Here is a 16,249-nt window from a genome sequence, read left to right as displayed (position 1 = left end):
TTGGCCTTTAGGGCTAGTGACAGCTCAGGAGGATGGAACCATCTGGGGTGGAAGGGAGTATAGGATTTCTCACAGAGGAGAAAAGCCATCTGTAAATAAATTCTATTTTCCCAGTTGTCAAATTGTCTAAAATCAAAAGGCAAATTTTTTGACTGGAAACCCTCCATAATAGGCCATCAACACTCCCCAGCTTCAATAGATAGAAATTACAGAAAGACTATATTATATTAAATGGTCTTTTGGCATGACTGGAGTAGAGGAGGCCAAAGAGCATATCCCCATCTTGACCATATCCACATCCCCTCCTCCTCCTCCTCAGGTTGGACTGATGAGATGAAGCTAAACTCTGAAGTACGACATATACCTGGAGGTATATTACCAAGACATAGTTATCCACATCTTTCAGGGGTGGGAGAAGCATAAAAAGACCTGTATCCATTCAAGAATTAACAAATTGGAGCTGAAGGCTGGGAAAGAGATTGCCAAAAGTAGATGAAGGACTTCTTTATGATCCCCCAGGAAAGTAAGAATAATTTTAGGCAGAACTGTTTTATGCACATGAAGAAGTTAAATGGGAAATAACTTTAGAGGAAAATGAAATTATGTGATAAGAAATAGACATAATAGGGGAACTAAGAGTTAAGGGAAGAGTTTAAAAAAACAGATAATGACATTGTAAAATTTAAAGTAGAACAAGAAGGAAGAAAGAAACTGAAGAAAAAATACACAGAAAGTATTGGTTTGAACAAATTAGTTAGCATTAGAAAACAAAAGATAAAAATGCTCAGAGACAATATGTGGATATGGAAGACAAGTGGGATCTGATAAACAAATAAATCACATTTATTTGTGAAGAAGTATAAAAAATAAATGGAGCAAAATAATTGGTAAAGTAAAAAAGCAGGAAATTTCCTTGCAGTCAAGGACGGTTTGAAATCTGAGCTTTAAGAAAAGGCTTACTTCTTCAAGATATACCTATAGGAAGAAGTAACACACCAAAATGATTTAATTTCAAGGGCACAAAAATATCCCACAAGCATCCAGGAGGCAGAACTGAGTAACCTAAGGGGGGAAAAGTCACATTGAACTCAGACTTAATATTAGTGTGAAATGTTAAATGCTAAAAGAAAATGCAGAATAGTATGTGGAGATTCTCTCCCTGCCCTTCTCTTACAATGAGCACCACATAAAAAATTGTTTTTACATGATTTATAATTTTATAAATATTAAGGCTAAGTATTACATGCAGAGGAGACTGTGATGAAGACTTTCTGTAATTACTAAAAAATGTCATGTTTTGTGTTAGTTAGAAGTTTATTGCTTCTTGGGGTGCCTGTGTAGCTCAGTTAGTTAAGCATCTGACTCTTGATTTCAGGTCCAGTCATGATCTCAGAGTTGTGAGAACAAGCCCCATGTCAGGCTCTGCACTGAGCTTGGAGCCTGCTTGGGATTCTCTCTCTCTCTCTCTCTCTCTGCCCCTTCCTTCCTCCCTCCACTGGAGATCTTTCTCTCTCTCTTTCTTCAAAAAAAAAAAAAAAAAAAAAAGAAGAAGCTTATTGCTTCTCATCTCCAAATTCATACTTTATTGGCTGACTGTGAAAATGGATCTGAGTCTTTTAAATATTTTTTTCTATGCTAGCTGAGATGATGTTAAGTTTTGTCAGAAGCCGGCCCTGGACAGTCATTGTTGAAGGCACAATGCTGTGGGCATAGTGGGCAGACTGTACATTCCATGGACAGGGATGAGTCCAGTCCGATGGTCATCTAGGAATATGGTCCTCTCAGTGACCTCTTCCAACGCAGTTTCCAGTAAGTTCCTCAGTCCAGCCTCGAAAGTAGTGGCTACTCCTTACTTTGGCTATTCCTAAATTTTTAAGAGTTTGCTCAGTTTTTATTAGGCACTCACTCATTACTCCAGTTCCCTATTATAGCTGACAGTTTTTATTTATTTATTTACTTGTGTGAAGTAGAATTAACATAGAGTGTTATGTTACTTTCAGGTGTACAATATAGTGATTCAGCAATTCTCTGCATTACTCAGTGCTCATCACGATAAGTGTACTCTCAAACCCCTTTGTCTATTTTACCCATCTCACCACCCATCTCCATTCTGGCAACCAATAGCTTGTTCTTTGTATTTGAGTCTGTTTTGTCTGTCTTTTTCTTCTGTTTGTTCATTTCTTTTGTTTCTTAAGTCCTATGAGTGAAGTCATACGGCATTTGTCTTTGCCTGCCTTACTTCAGTTAGCTTTATGTCCTCTAGGCCCATCCATGTTGTTGCAAATGGCAAGATCTCATTCTTTTATATGTCTGAGTAGTGTTCCATTATGTGTATATATCCCTTCTTCTTTATCCATTCATCTATGGATGGACACTTGGGTTGCTTCCATAATTTGGCAATTGTTAATAGTACTGCAATAAACAGAGGGGTGCATATATCTTTTCAAATTAGTCTTTTCATTTTCTTTGGGTAAATATCCAGTAGTGGAATTACTGGATCATGTGGTAATTCTATTCTTAAATTTTTGAGGACCCTCCACATTGTTTTTCATAGTGGCTGTGCCAATTTTCATTCCATCAGCAGTGCAAAAGAGTTCCTTTTTCTCCATATCCTCATCAACATTTCTTATTTCTTGCTTTTTTTATTTCAGTCATTCTGACAGGTGTGAGGTGATATCTCATTGTGGTTTTGACTTGCATTTTCCTGACGATTGGTGATGTCGAGCATCTTTTCATGTGTCTGTTAGCCATCTGTATGTCTTCTTTGGAAGGTTGTCTATTTGGTTCCTCTGCCCATTTTTTTGTTGAATTATTTGTATTTTTTAGTGTTGAATTGTACAAATTTATACATATATATATATATATATATATATATATATATATATGTATGTGTGTGTGTGTATATACACCCTGTATATATATAAGATATTGACCCCTTATTAGATATATAATTTACAAGTATCTTCTCTGATTCAGTATGTTGCCTTGTCATTTTGTTGATGATTTCCCTTTCTGTGAAAAAGCTTTTTATGTTGGCATAGTCCCAATGGTTTATTTTTGCTTTTGTTTCTCTTGCCTGAGGAGACAAATCTAGAAAAAATATTTCTATAGACTATGTCAAAACTGATAATTCTTTATATTAAGCTTTCCCTGTTCAAATTACTATGATCTCTCTTTCTTGACTGGACAGTAATCAGTGTCACTGGAAGTTCCATGTCAGTTTTTTTTTTTTTTTAATGTCTGTTCAATACAAAAAGCTTTGATGTCTTTGTTCTGATTTATTTGCAAATGAGAGCATAGTGCAGCAGGTTGTCATGTCTTGAGTTCTCACTGGATGCTTATCACTCACATCAGGCTCTTCCTAACCATTTCCACTTTAATTAGGTGAAAGAAGGGACTGCTAACAAGGCCCCATTGACTAGGAGTCTTTGGATAGAAACCTGACAGAAAAGCACCTGGAACTATCTCAGGCTTCCTCTTTCTGGTTCTGGTATAGGCTTTAAACCATCTATTCCATATATCTTGTTTCACCTGACAGGTTTCTAGCCAAACTGTTTTGTCTATGTTGATTTTGGGGGGAATTAATTTTTGAGCTAGAGATTTTATATTTAGCCAAGGTATTCTTCACATATATAGGTAAGAAAAAATTACGGTAAGCTATGCAATTATATTTATAAACTGGTGAAAAAAAGAAAAGAAAGAAAACTTTGTCACCTGTGCCAGTATAAAATAAAATAAAATAAAATAAAATAAAATAAAATAAAATAAAATAAAATAAAATAAGAATGAAGATGATCGGGTTGCCCAGCTGGCTCAGTTGGTGGAGTGTGTGACTCTTGATCTCAGGGTTGTGGACTTAAGCCCCATATTGGGGGAGAGATTACTTAAAAGTAAAATCTTAAAACAAAACAAAACAAAAAGAATGAGGAGGATAAGGAATTGGTAGTTAGCATTGGCATCACTTAAATACAGAATGAGGTTTAAATGATGGTAGTGTCTATGTTCATTTGTTCCAGACAGGTTTATTGAGTGCCTGTGATGTCAGTTCTTCCAAATCAATCCATGAATTTAATGAAGTTCCACTTAAAATGCCAATAGAATTTTTCATGTTTAGTTTAAATAGATCCATTAGAACAAACATGAAAAATAGTTAAGAATTTTTGAAAAAGAAAACTCACAAATGAAAAGTTGTTCTACAAGTTACTAGGGTGCAACAATTAAGACAACATGATACAGTACAAGAATAGACACATACATCAGTGGGACAGAGTGGAGAGCCTGGAAATGGTGCAGATATGTCAAAGAATAGTGTGGAAAGCACTGACTTTAAGTAATGGTATGGGAAGAATTGGGATCCATCCAGGGTAGGTAGGGAGGGTATAACATGAAATAATGACTTCATACCATATACAAACTGAACTCCAGATGACTAAAGGAACAACTGAGAAGTCCTGGAAACATTCTAGAAGAAAACACAGAAGGTTATTTTTGTAAAATTCTAGTGAAGAAGACATTCATGAACAAGACCCAAAGGCAGAAGTGATAAAAGATAGCAGTACACACAAAGTTGTAATTGCTGTATGACAACATATAGGTACCAAGTTGAAAAAAATAAAGCCTGAGAGAACATTTGCCATATACAGGAGCAAAATACATAAATATGTAGAATACAAATAGTGTATAAATCAGTATAGAAAGACAAAATAAGTCATATGCAACACATATTTAAAAATAAATGACACATGAGGAAAAACAAATGACTAATAAATGTATTGCTAAGATTTTTAAAGTCACTAGGGAAATGCAAATTAAGGCAAGATGTCATTTTCCCCAGTAGGCTTAAACTATAAAGGATTGATAGAATCCAGTGTTAGCAAGAGTTAAAGACAATTTTGGAGGTGAATTTGGCAGCAACTACCAAAATATAAATTTTACATACCCTTCAATAACATAATTCCACTGCTAGGAATCTATTTAATACAAAATGCACTCAAGTGTATGAAGTATTTATACCATGATGTTCATTGCTGCATTAAATTAATTAGCTAAAACTGGGAAACTACACTTAATTGCACAACAGTGGAGAAACAGTTAAGTAAGGTATAATGGTGTACTGGTCCTTGGTTGGCTTTTTCCTTGCATGAATTCCTCCCCTTCTTCTTCCCTGTTCTGTATTGCCTCCAGGCCAGAGACTTCTAGGCTTTTCTTTTAATTGGCTTTGACTCACTTAGGGCAAGTATTGCTGGGAGATTGGTTGGCTGTAAGAAGGGAGTACCCATCATGCTCTTTTCTAATCCTTTTTGCATTGGTTATTGTTTTTGGGGTTTGTTCCATGGCTGATGATCTTATTAGGCCTATTGCAGTTCAGACCTTCCATGTGTGACGCAGTCCCTGAGCAGTATCGACACATCCTCCTTTCTTTTGTCCCTATGGCTTAAAGATGCTAGTGACTTCCTACTGATATTAATCCCTAGATTTCTTCTTTGTTCTCATTTGATTTTTCACCTCTTCCATCATTTCTGTAACTAATTCTTTGTATTAATGTTCTGCTATTTTAAATACTTAAAATGATTTTGTATTCCTGCTTGGAATGTACACATACATACACATACACCTCTGCAGCCAGTAAAAAAAAAAAAAAAAAAAAAAAAAAGTTGTCTAACCACATACTGAGTGGAGCGAACTCCTGATAAGTTGATGACTCCACAATAACTCAGGTTCTGCCGCTTTTCCAGTGCCCACTTCCACAAACAAATGTCAGGTCTTTTTAAAGATGAAGCACCGTACTTATTGTAGTGCTTATATATACGTTTCCTAACCATGAAACATGCATGTGTAAAAGTGTAGTACAGTTTTTATTAGGTCTCAATCTTCTTTTTTTTTCCTTCTGGATCATTACAAAGTTTTTGAGTATTGTACCCAAATCCCATTTTTCTCATAAGCTTCATAGTTTTTATTGCACAGCTTTGCAAGCTATACTGATTTTTAGCAGCTTGTATGTCATGTAACAAGCAGAATTGAGAATTCATACACCAAAATGTTAATAGTGTCTCTGGGTAGCAGTTTACTTATTGTTTATCTGTAGTTTCTATTTTTTCCTAAAATAATCATATATTGATAATTTAGTGAAATCTACATAAACATGTTTAAAAGATGAGTTGGTAGCTAAAGGGTGATCCTAGCCATTCTAGGTAAAGGGCTGAGGCTGTTCAGGAAAGTTCCACTCATTCACTGGTGATGCAGTCAAATGCAGTGCCCTCTAATCAACTTATGCTCCTCCTGCAAAACACAGATACAGTTTGCAGGAACATCTTGTCAGCTTCTTCAATCAGAGAGTCCCCATAAGTGCTCAGAAGAATACGGATGTGATTAGTCAAGGTTCCATGAAACATGGTAGATCATATAATAAGCCAAATGCCCCTTAATGGTTTGCAAACATTCAGAAGTTAATACCGTACAAATCCAGAAATCTATAGGTGTGATATAGTCAGTGCTTATGGACTTTGAAGTGTGGTCTTACTGAGACTAGAGCTCCTGTCCTTCCAGGAAATAAGACTCTGTGAGGAAACGACAAACAGAACACAATGTGAATTTCAAAAAAAAAAAAAAAGAAAGGAAAGAAAAGAAAAAAGAATTTTCCTTTTGTGATTTGAGTCTTTGTCCACTTTTTCAGAGTGAACTTTCACCTGTTAGCACTTTTTTCTTCCCCTTTCTAAGGCTCTATCATGTTTTCGTTTTGTTTGTCTGTTTTTCTTTTTTTTAATGTTAAGTTACTCCACCTACAGTCAAACTCCAGTGTTTATCTTTGATTTGGGCATGATTCCTCCCCTTTCCCTCCCTCACGTGTCCTGCACCCACTGAACTCTGAACTCTTTCTTAGTCCCAGTGTTTTCCTGTCTCTCTACACAGATTCTGCTATTGGCTGTGCTCTCCACGGAGCTTTGTTTCTAGCTGTTCTCTGACAAAGGGCTTGTTCTGTGCAGCACAGCTCTCGTCCTCTTTGTTCAGCCTCTGGCTTCAACCACTGAATCACAAATATTCTCCAGCTGGGAATCAGACAAGGGCAGACATGAACCCAGAAGCCCAACAGGATGTTTCAGTTTCCCAGGGAATTCGCATGATGTTTTACATGATGAAGCCCAATGAAACGTCATTCCAAACCCTGGAAGAGGTGCCTGATTATGTAAAGCAGGTGAGACTATCTGGGAAGAGGCTACTGTTGCTTTTGTCTTAATAAGAAGTACGTTAAACACATCCTGGGGTTTTGTTCACTTTCGTTCTTCAAATTATTAAATTCTAATAAAAATAATTCAGCTTTATAAAGGCATGGAGCAACATTAGAATTTCTACTTGAATTGAATTTCCGTAAAATATCAGTAACCAGTTTTCTCTTGTTAAAGTCCTCTCCTTGGATATGTCACTGCAGAATATGATAAAATGTTGTACAAAGTTTTCCTAGACACGGTAGTGTTACAAATTTAGTTGTCAGAAGCTCAGTGTCAAATGGTTATATGACATCAGTAAAATTTGTAACAATTTTGGTTTTAAAGGGCAAACCACCTCCCAGGAAACTATTTCCTCTTTAATTTGGTAGAGTAGTTCTGCAGAATGGATATAGAGTTGACCGAGTCCAACTCTGACTTCCTAAGTTTGAACTTGAACCAAGTTTTCTTTGAAATTCTGTAATGTTCAGAGGCACTTTTTACTTCTGGTTCCTGGCTATGATTGGAAGTGGAAATATCCAGAATTAGAACTTGAATACCTAAGTTCCCCACCCTGTCAAAGTTATTCCTCTAACACTTACTAGTTCAGACCAGAAATAAGGGGAAAAAAATGACATCAGAGAATACATTCTTGGGAGTTCAGTTTAGAAAACTTCAGAACTCACAACCAGCTTCCAAGTGAGTGAAACCCATAACTTTTTCAGGATTTGATATTATTCCTTTCTGAGTTTTTTAAGGAGAAAAATGTGGTACTTACATCTTCATAAATCATTATCTTTTGCATTTTAACACCAAACTTTCTTCAGTATTTGTCATCCATAGTGGAGCCTAAAAGCACTTATAGCACAAAACTAAATCTGAGTGAATAAAACTTCAATGATGTTTTAAATACACATTTTGAATGATCATATTCTCTGAAATACTTGGAAGAAAATGCTTTGTTACTACAGTTTCAATATTGTCATTTCTGTAATTCTAATATGAAAAACTAGAAATATGTGTATCCTAACTGAAGCCTTTTAGAGAGGGTCTGTCTTAATCATGGAGATAATAGACTTCTGATCATTGTGCTTTTTTTAAATTTTTTTTTTTTTTTTTTTTTTAGCTAACTTGAAACCCATCCCTCCTAAGCTTATTATATTCTTGGCAGAATTATCATGGTTACATCTATGGTCGTATTTCATTTCCAAATTGGATGATAGATTTTGAGCACCTGTTTAGTATATGTTCTAAATAATCAGATTTCTTTGCCTGTTGGGAGGAAATGATCCTCTAGGATAAGTATATACCTTCTGCTATGAGATGTCACTCTGGGCCTCCTACTTCTGGAATGACTAACCAGGAAATGTGGAAGAATTACATACCAAGCAGAATAGCATCTTTTTTGTGCCATTTCCTTTCCAGGCAACTCCATTTTTCATTTCCTTAATACTTCTTGAACTGGTCGTCAGCTGGATTCTCAAAGGGAAGCCACCAGGTCGTTTGGATGATGCATTAACATCAATATCAGCTGGCATTTTTTCACGGCTTCCAAGGTGAGTTAGTTGTTAGCCACACTTAGTGAATAAACTGAAATTCTCTAAATAAGATGGAAAAGGACCCACTGTATGGGGAGTTAATCTGTTTTCACATATACGCATATACCCCCAAAGTTACTGTCCAGTTACTGTCATTATTTAAATTTTTGATATTTCATTTTTAAAGATATTGCTATAAATGTTATTTATCTTGATTACTGAGTTTGTTGCTTCCCCCTTAAATTTTGTGCCCAAGGTGTTTCACTTGCCCTACCCTAGTCCCAACCCTGAGGTATAATCTAGTTATCTACTGGAAAATTAATTTTGCCTCCACCAAATTCACATGCTGTGCAATCTGGGGTACAGATACTCTCTAGTAAAGATCACAGAAAGCTTTCAATTACTCCGTGGTCTCCCAAGTGGTCTCTAGTCCTGTTACTAGTGCTACCTCATTTTCAGCCAAACATTTCCATAATGTGGATCTGGTGAAAATTCTTCACAGGTTCCATATTGCCTAAGGAGAATGTTTGAATTTTTTTCCTGATCTGTAGAATTTCCTGATTTGTCTATCTACCCTTACTTTTGCTCCCTTCATTCCCTTCCCCCTTTGCTCTACCATTTGCCATTACCCAGATGTCACACATGCTTCCCTCTGCTTGGAAAGCCATTCATGTGGCTAACTCTGATTCATTTCTTAAGTCTAAGTATAGACTTCTCTTGAAGAGTCATACTGTTAAGTGAATCTTCTCTGTCCTCCAGCCTTGCTTTAGGCATCACTTCACTATGGTTCCGTGGAATCTTATGCTTGCGCTGGATACAGAATTGTCACATGGCATTATCTCATCTATTTTTTTCCCCCAGTCTTTCCTGATAAAAAAAAAAATTAATATTTTTATAGTGTTATGTTGATGATAAGATTAGATGATGAAGAACCAAACAGTAAACAATAAATGACCCACTACTTTTAAGAAAGAGTAAATTATAATGTAGGCAGAGGAGGAAGCAATGCATGGGAGGCTCTTCAGTACGTGAAGATTTACCAAAGGGGTAGAGAGTGAGGGAAGATTCCCTTAGAACTATGTGCTCTGCATTGCTGATCAATGTTCTCATTCCTACTTCCCACCCATTGCTTCTTTTACTGTTTTAAGAGCTTTACTTCTGACTGGTGCTCATTGCATTAGAATGTTTCTATGAACCACCCAGTGGGAAACCAAGGTGGATTTTTTAAAATAAAAACTTAAAGATATCAGAGAAAAGGTAGAATAATTTCATACAGTTGCATAAAATTGCTTAAATAGGAAGTAAACCTAAAAGTAAAATTTTGTTCATAAATGTTACTATGGAAAAGTAGGCTAATGGGTATAAAATAATAATAGTAATGATTCTGATAATCATCGTAATAATGACTCTGAAAATCTACTCGTATGGTTGCACATTGCTGTCAGAATCAAAGGATAAGGGGTGCCTGGGTGGCTCAGTCTTCAAGCATCTGCCTTCTGCTCAGGTCATGATCCCAGGGTCCTGGGATCGAGCCCCGCATCGGGCTCCCTGCTCAGCGGGAAGCCTGCTTCTCCCTCTCCCACTCCCCCTGCTTGTGTTCCCTCTCTCGCTGTCTCTCTGTCAAATAAATAAATAAAATCTTAAAAAAAAAAGAATCAGGATAATATCCCAAGTTATTTACAGTTAATTCCCTTATACAGTGTAAGAGTTTATAATTATACATAATTTCCTCTATTTCATGTCTCCCTTAAACAGAATTGAGCTAGAAATACATTCAGCATACTGAAAAGATATGTAGATTTGATTATTGGAAAATACCCAGTTGGTTACTGTAGTTTATTCTGAGGAAGTTAAGTGTATAAGTTCATTGAAATCGGACAATTGAAAAACGGTAAGGATAGCTTGATAATTGAGAGGTTCCCCGCAGGTGCAATTAGGGATCATGTATTTTGTTGAGTTGGAATGAATTTATTAAGAACTCAAGGAGACATCAAGCTGAATGAATGCTTCAACATTACTTTTACTTCTTCAAGTTGGACTTTGGTCACAAGTGGAATAAGATTACTCTCTTATCATAACATGATAACTACTAGAAATAGAAACTGCATCCTTAGTACTATATGCTATATTTCTGCTCAGCAGTGTGATAAAAAGAGTACAGAGTTTTAACAGGTACACAAGAATCAAATATATATATGTTTGGTAAAAACAGACCCCCAACTCAAAAGGGAGATGTGGAGGAGAGAGGGAGAGGGAGAGAAAGAAAGAGAGAAGAGAGGGAAGGAGAGAGGGAGAGAAAGCAAGAGACCAAAACAAAGCTGTCCTTCAGGAATGGAACATGCAGTCCTTTCCTTCACAGCCCACTCCCCCAGCACTCCTTAAGCTGACACAAGCTGTTCACCCTGGTGCCCTTTGAAAGAAGTTGTGAACTTGAATGTGGAGCATATTTTTCCATAGTTGTATTTTGAACAGGAACAGCAAATCGCTTGTTGTTGTTGTTGTTGTTCTTATAGGTGTGGCCAGCAATTCTAAATTATGAAATATGGATAATTTTGTAAGTTTTGCAAGGATTTTATCTTTTATAACCTTTTACCTAAAACATTTCAACAAAGCAAATTATCTGAAAAATAAATTTAAAAATATTTTCATTTATTTTGTTCCTGTTAAGCCTCCCCCCCCCCCCGCCCCCCACACAGGCGCGCACGCACAGAGAAGGAAAGCTGATCCGCGGGATCCACTGCACTCAATCCCCTTTCAGCGAAAGACAGGAAGGGGGATTTAACAGAAACTCTTAAAACAATATTTCAGCATCAAGGGGAATCCTCGTGCAAATCATTAACAGCTGAAGTTTAGATTAACACGGCATTGATCATATCCTCTCCAAGGGATTAATTTCATTTTCTACACCAGCAACAGGGGCTTGCCACAGCCTTAAAATATAGAATTGTGAGAAAAATGGTGCTATACCATTTGTTAATCTGCTTGTGAGGAATTACACTTTGGATAATTCCAAGTAGGCATGTGGCCTCTGACAAAAGAAGTTGTGGAAATCAAAGTGAAACCATGAACATATTTTTCCACTTTGCCATTCATGTAATGGAAATGCTGTATGCAGACTTTGAGGAAAAACAATGTTTGTTTGAGGATCTCAGTTTCATTATTACATAAAATTCAAAGTATCTTGAAGATTAGTAGCATACTTAGCATATTGATAGAAAAGATACATACTGTGTCTTTCAAATATTTATGTAAGGGAAAATATTAATCATAGACAAGATTATATCTTGTTTATAAGCCTGTCAGACAGACCGTGATGTGTAATAAAAGTCCATCTGTCCTAAGAAACAGATTCTGGGCAGACCTGCATCTGTTTTGCTCTTCTGGAATCTAGTAGGCGGACTCTTCCTCATTAGAATCTAGTTCTGAAGTTATAGGCAGATATTTTTATTTATCATAGTTAAATACATTGTAGCATATGTAGATAATCTGCCTTTCTATCAATTACTTGCATATGTGACTATAAAAATTACACTTAACCAAATACTAAATCTACTTTTTAAAAAAATCTATCTAAAACTTGTGAAATATCCTGCTACTGACTTAAATGCTAATGAGTGAAAAATAATCACATCTCTTTTTTTTTTCCTCCTTATTTAAGCAGAACTCAATTTCCAATTCTTCATTAGAAAACCAGGACCTCAATTTGTTACTTCCTTCCAATGTTTCTGCTTCCATAAATTGCATCCTCCCCAGAGAAATTTTATTCCCGATATAAATATCTACAGTATGTTTGTTTTTAATGGGTTCATTTAGTCTGTTGAAACAGCAGATTATAAATCAAATTGCAATAGGTTGAGGGATAATTTAAGTAGGTAAATTTTCAAATAAGTTGGGGACACTCCACTTTTAATACATATGGGTCATTGCCAATTTTTACTATGGAGCTAGCTCCACAATGTTCAACCATACATATGCACCGTTTTACTGGCCATGACTGCCACGGAATTTTCCATTCCTGACAAGAAAGTTTCAATTCATTAAAAAAAAAAAATTAAAGAGGAGGAAATTAAACTTCTTTAAAATACTTTGACTCCTTGGGGTGGGATTGGAGAATAAAGGAAAATTGTATACTGGGTTTTTATACTAGACCATAGTATCAGAGGCAGTACTGCTTTTGGTGATCTCAGACTACTAACAAACAAATCAGTGTCTGTCATTTTGGATGAGGACTTTAATAAATAGTTATTCATTGTCCAAAATAAGAGATCAATGCATTTCTATAATGTTAATAATGATATTTTATTACTAATATTAATATATTTTTTATTAATGTAACTTTTTATTAACACTCCAGGTGAAGAAAATACATTTTTAAAACTTGCTGGTTTGTTAATTATATTTGCTAGGGAGAATACTTAATTCCCTCTTAACTTTTACCTCAAACTTTATAAATAGACTTTGTTGTTAATTGTGGAACTTCAGAGATTGCTATTAGACTAACCTTCCCTAAGGATGCAAGCAAGCTTCCTTGTACTTATTCAATAGAGAAATGGAATTGCTTCAAGTAATTTACTTCTTGAAAAGAAAAGAATGTAGCAAATTTGCTTCTTCCAAATTTACCATGCTGTGTTTATAAAGGTCTGTGGGTTTTGTGGTTGTTATAAAAAGAAATTAAGTGATTGCTTCATCAATGTAATGTCATTTCACAGTAAGAAATAACAGTACAGATGTCATCTGTCTTTAGGACGTAGAGGTTGTATTACGTATTCTGTTAATACTGAACGAAAATCAATATTCCACTAGATGGAGCAAAAGTGGCAGTAGCTTTACAGATAGGGCAAGTTCCTGGACTAAGTTTAAGAAATTTTGAAATAAATAAGCAACAAAATTTCTTTTAAAAAATCAGTATGTAATAGTCCAACTATATTCATTGATAACTTCTGGAAGCTTGTAAGGATATTTAGAACGATCCCATTCAAATATTGGTTTATTTTCTGATTTATAAGAGAGGATTATTAGAAACAAAAATGTCCTATTGATTTTCTTCAGTTTTGCATTATCTGGCCAAATCAGACAGTACACACAGCTCTAATGACAGTGATGAAATAGTATAAATTGGCAGATATCTGTGAGTACTGAGTACAAAATTCCACTTCGAAAGTCTCTTTGAAATTTTAAGTTTAGAATAAGGACATTACATCAAATGTCACTTGATGAATGATTAGAGCATGGGAGTATTTGAGAGTTAGAGCATTTTAGGGTCCTTTTAGCCTAATTTTCTCACATCTTAAATTAGCCCTGAGATGCTGCAAGGTGGACAGTGTGTCCAATGTTACCATTCTGCTTTTGGCGATGGGCACATTCAAACTGAGATGACTTTGAGAACTGATAGCTTTGTAATTCTCAATCTCCAATGAATATTTATTCCAATGCACTGATCATTTTTAAGTCTCAACTTTATAAATTAACTTCATCTTTTTAAAAATTCACAATAAGTCTGGGAATCGCAATTCAGTACCTCGCGAGATTTTACAGCAACTAAACATTGACAGGACAATTTTCTAGTTTTGAGAGGAATGTTATAAAAAGTGCTGCCTTTCATTTACCAAAGACATACCTCAGATGCAAGAGAAAGTAACTATTTGGGGAGAAATTATGAAGAAAAAAGACAATGGGAGGAAAGCCTCTATAAATGGAGGTTGTTGATTAGAGGATTCTCATGTCTCCTTATATTTAGAACATTTTCTTCATCTTGTATTCAAAGTTATCGAGTAAAAAGGGCCTAGTATTTGGTTATACAACGCCCCTCTGCCTCCCAAAATTTCATCTCCACATGATAAAGTAAGCTCACTACATTCATACATATTACATATGTGTCTTCCCGCAGGGTGGAGTTAAGAGAGTTGAAGTCTGAATTCCACAGTGCAGAGCCATATGCTGGGGGTCAGGGCTGGGAGAGGACGGAGGAATTGGGAAGAAAAAGAGGAAGGAGCTTTGGTTTATGATTCAGGGTCTGGTGGGAACAGTTTTGAAAATGTAGGTGCTATTTCCTGCAATCAAGGGCTTTCCAGAGCTTGATAATCATTTCCCAGCTGTATCCCTTCGCTGAAGTGTTTTTAGTTGTGGGTACTACATGGCTGTTTTTTCCCATTTATGATGGAAGAGGATCATATTCATCTTGCTGATAGAAAGCAGGGAATTTAACTCCCATAGCTTTTCCCCTCTTTCCCTTTGCTTTGGGGAAGGTTTGGCTTCTTACTAAAGTGTGAAAAAAAAGTCTTGACTGTAGTATGTCAGGCATATTTCAGCTCGATTTGTGTCAACCCTAATAAATAAGTTGACAGAGTAATAAATTGGGTGTCTGCTCAAGACCTGGCACCTGTACAGGAAATAAAAGAGTATTTCAAATGCAGGCAGGTTCTCTTTGTTTTGTAAGTGGAAATTTTCCAGGGACCCTCTTTATTTTATTGAAGTCTTAGTATCTTTAAAGCCTATTTCAATTGTCCATGGAACTGACAAAGGAGATTGCACCTTTTAAAAAAAGATTCTGAATGGATGGAACATTGATGAGAGAGGTGATTATGTTTGCCTTGTTCACCAGTGTGTCCTCTCAGTCTCGTGTTGTACCTGGCACCTCGCAGGCTCTTAACTTGAATTTATTGAATGATACAGTGAATCCATAAATGGATCTGCTTTAACAGCAGGTACTAAAGCTTATGTAAAAAGCTATAGATTATTTCAACTTTCTGTTGCTTAGTTTTAACTTTTTTTCTTTCTCGATCAATCTTTTTTAGGGTTATTGAGTGGGGCAATTTTGTCCCTCAAGAGATATTTGAACATTTGGTTGTCATAACTGGGCTGCAGGGCTGTGCTACCAGTACCTAGTAAATAGAGATTCAGGGGTGCACCTGGGTGGTTCAGTCAGTTAAGCATCTGACTGCTGGTTTCGGCTCAGGTCATAATCTCAGGTCGTGGGATTGAGCCCTGCACTGGGTTCCATGCTCAGTGAGGACTCTCCTTGGAATTCTCTCTCCTCCTCTCCCTCTGCCCCTCCCCACTCTCCCTCTCTCTTTCTCTCTACTTCTCTCTCTCAAAAATAAATAAATAAATCTTTTTTTTTTTTTTAAGATTTTATTTATTTATTCGACAGGATAGAGACAGCCAGCGAGAGAGGGCACACAAGCAGGGGGAGTGGGAGAGGAAGAAGCAGGCTCACAGCGGAGGAGCCTGATGTGGGGCTTGATCCCATAACGCCGGGATCACGCCCTGAGCCGAAGGCAGACGCCTAACCGCTGTGTCACTCAGGCGCCCCCAAAATAAATAAATAAATCTTAAAAAAAAATTAGAGACCCAGGGATGTTGCTAGACATTCTACAATTCATAGGACAGGCCCTCACAACAAAGAATTATATGTCCCAAATAGGAATAATACCAAGGTGTAGAATCCCTATTTTTTTTTAAATTGTTAGATTGAACCAAATAAAATCGATATTATTCACTTTTTTTTAC

The 16,249-nt window shown here is 36.2% G+C and overlaps 1 protein-coding gene across 19 annotated transcripts in view; it reads left to right on the top strand.

The window, feature by feature from the left end:
• Positions 1-6,849: 6,849 nt before the first annotated feature.
• The window catches only part of AGMO (alkylglycerol monooxygenase), a 366,688-nt gene continuing 357,288 nt past the window's right edge, over positions 6,850-16,249 (top strand). For 12 of the 19 annotated variants that reach the window (XR_008956466.1, XR_008956467.1, XR_008956465.1 and 9 more), the window contains exons 1-2: positions 6,879-7,192; positions 8,628-8,758. Coding sequence is in view for 15 of the 19 variants with exons in the window: in XM_057304534.1 (XP_057160517.1) it covers positions 7,070-7,192; positions 8,628-8,758 (254 nt within the window). In the remaining 4 variants the exon portion in view is untranslated. Of the gene's footprint in view, positions 7,193-8,627; positions 8,759-16,249 lie in introns of all 19 variants that reach the window. The other 7 variants (XM_057304533.1, XM_057304530.1, XM_057304524.1 and 4 more) reach the window with 3 other exon arrangements.

Source organism: Ursus arctos, unplaced genomic scaffold (assembly GCF_023065955.2).
Source record: "Ursus arctos isolate Adak ecotype North America unplaced genomic scaffold, UrsArc2.0 scaffold_3, whole genome shotgun sequence".
Taxonomy (NCBI): domain Eukaryota; kingdom Metazoa; phylum Chordata; class Mammalia; order Carnivora; family Ursidae; genus Ursus; species Ursus arctos.
This window is presented reverse-complemented; position numbering and strand designations above follow the sequence as displayed.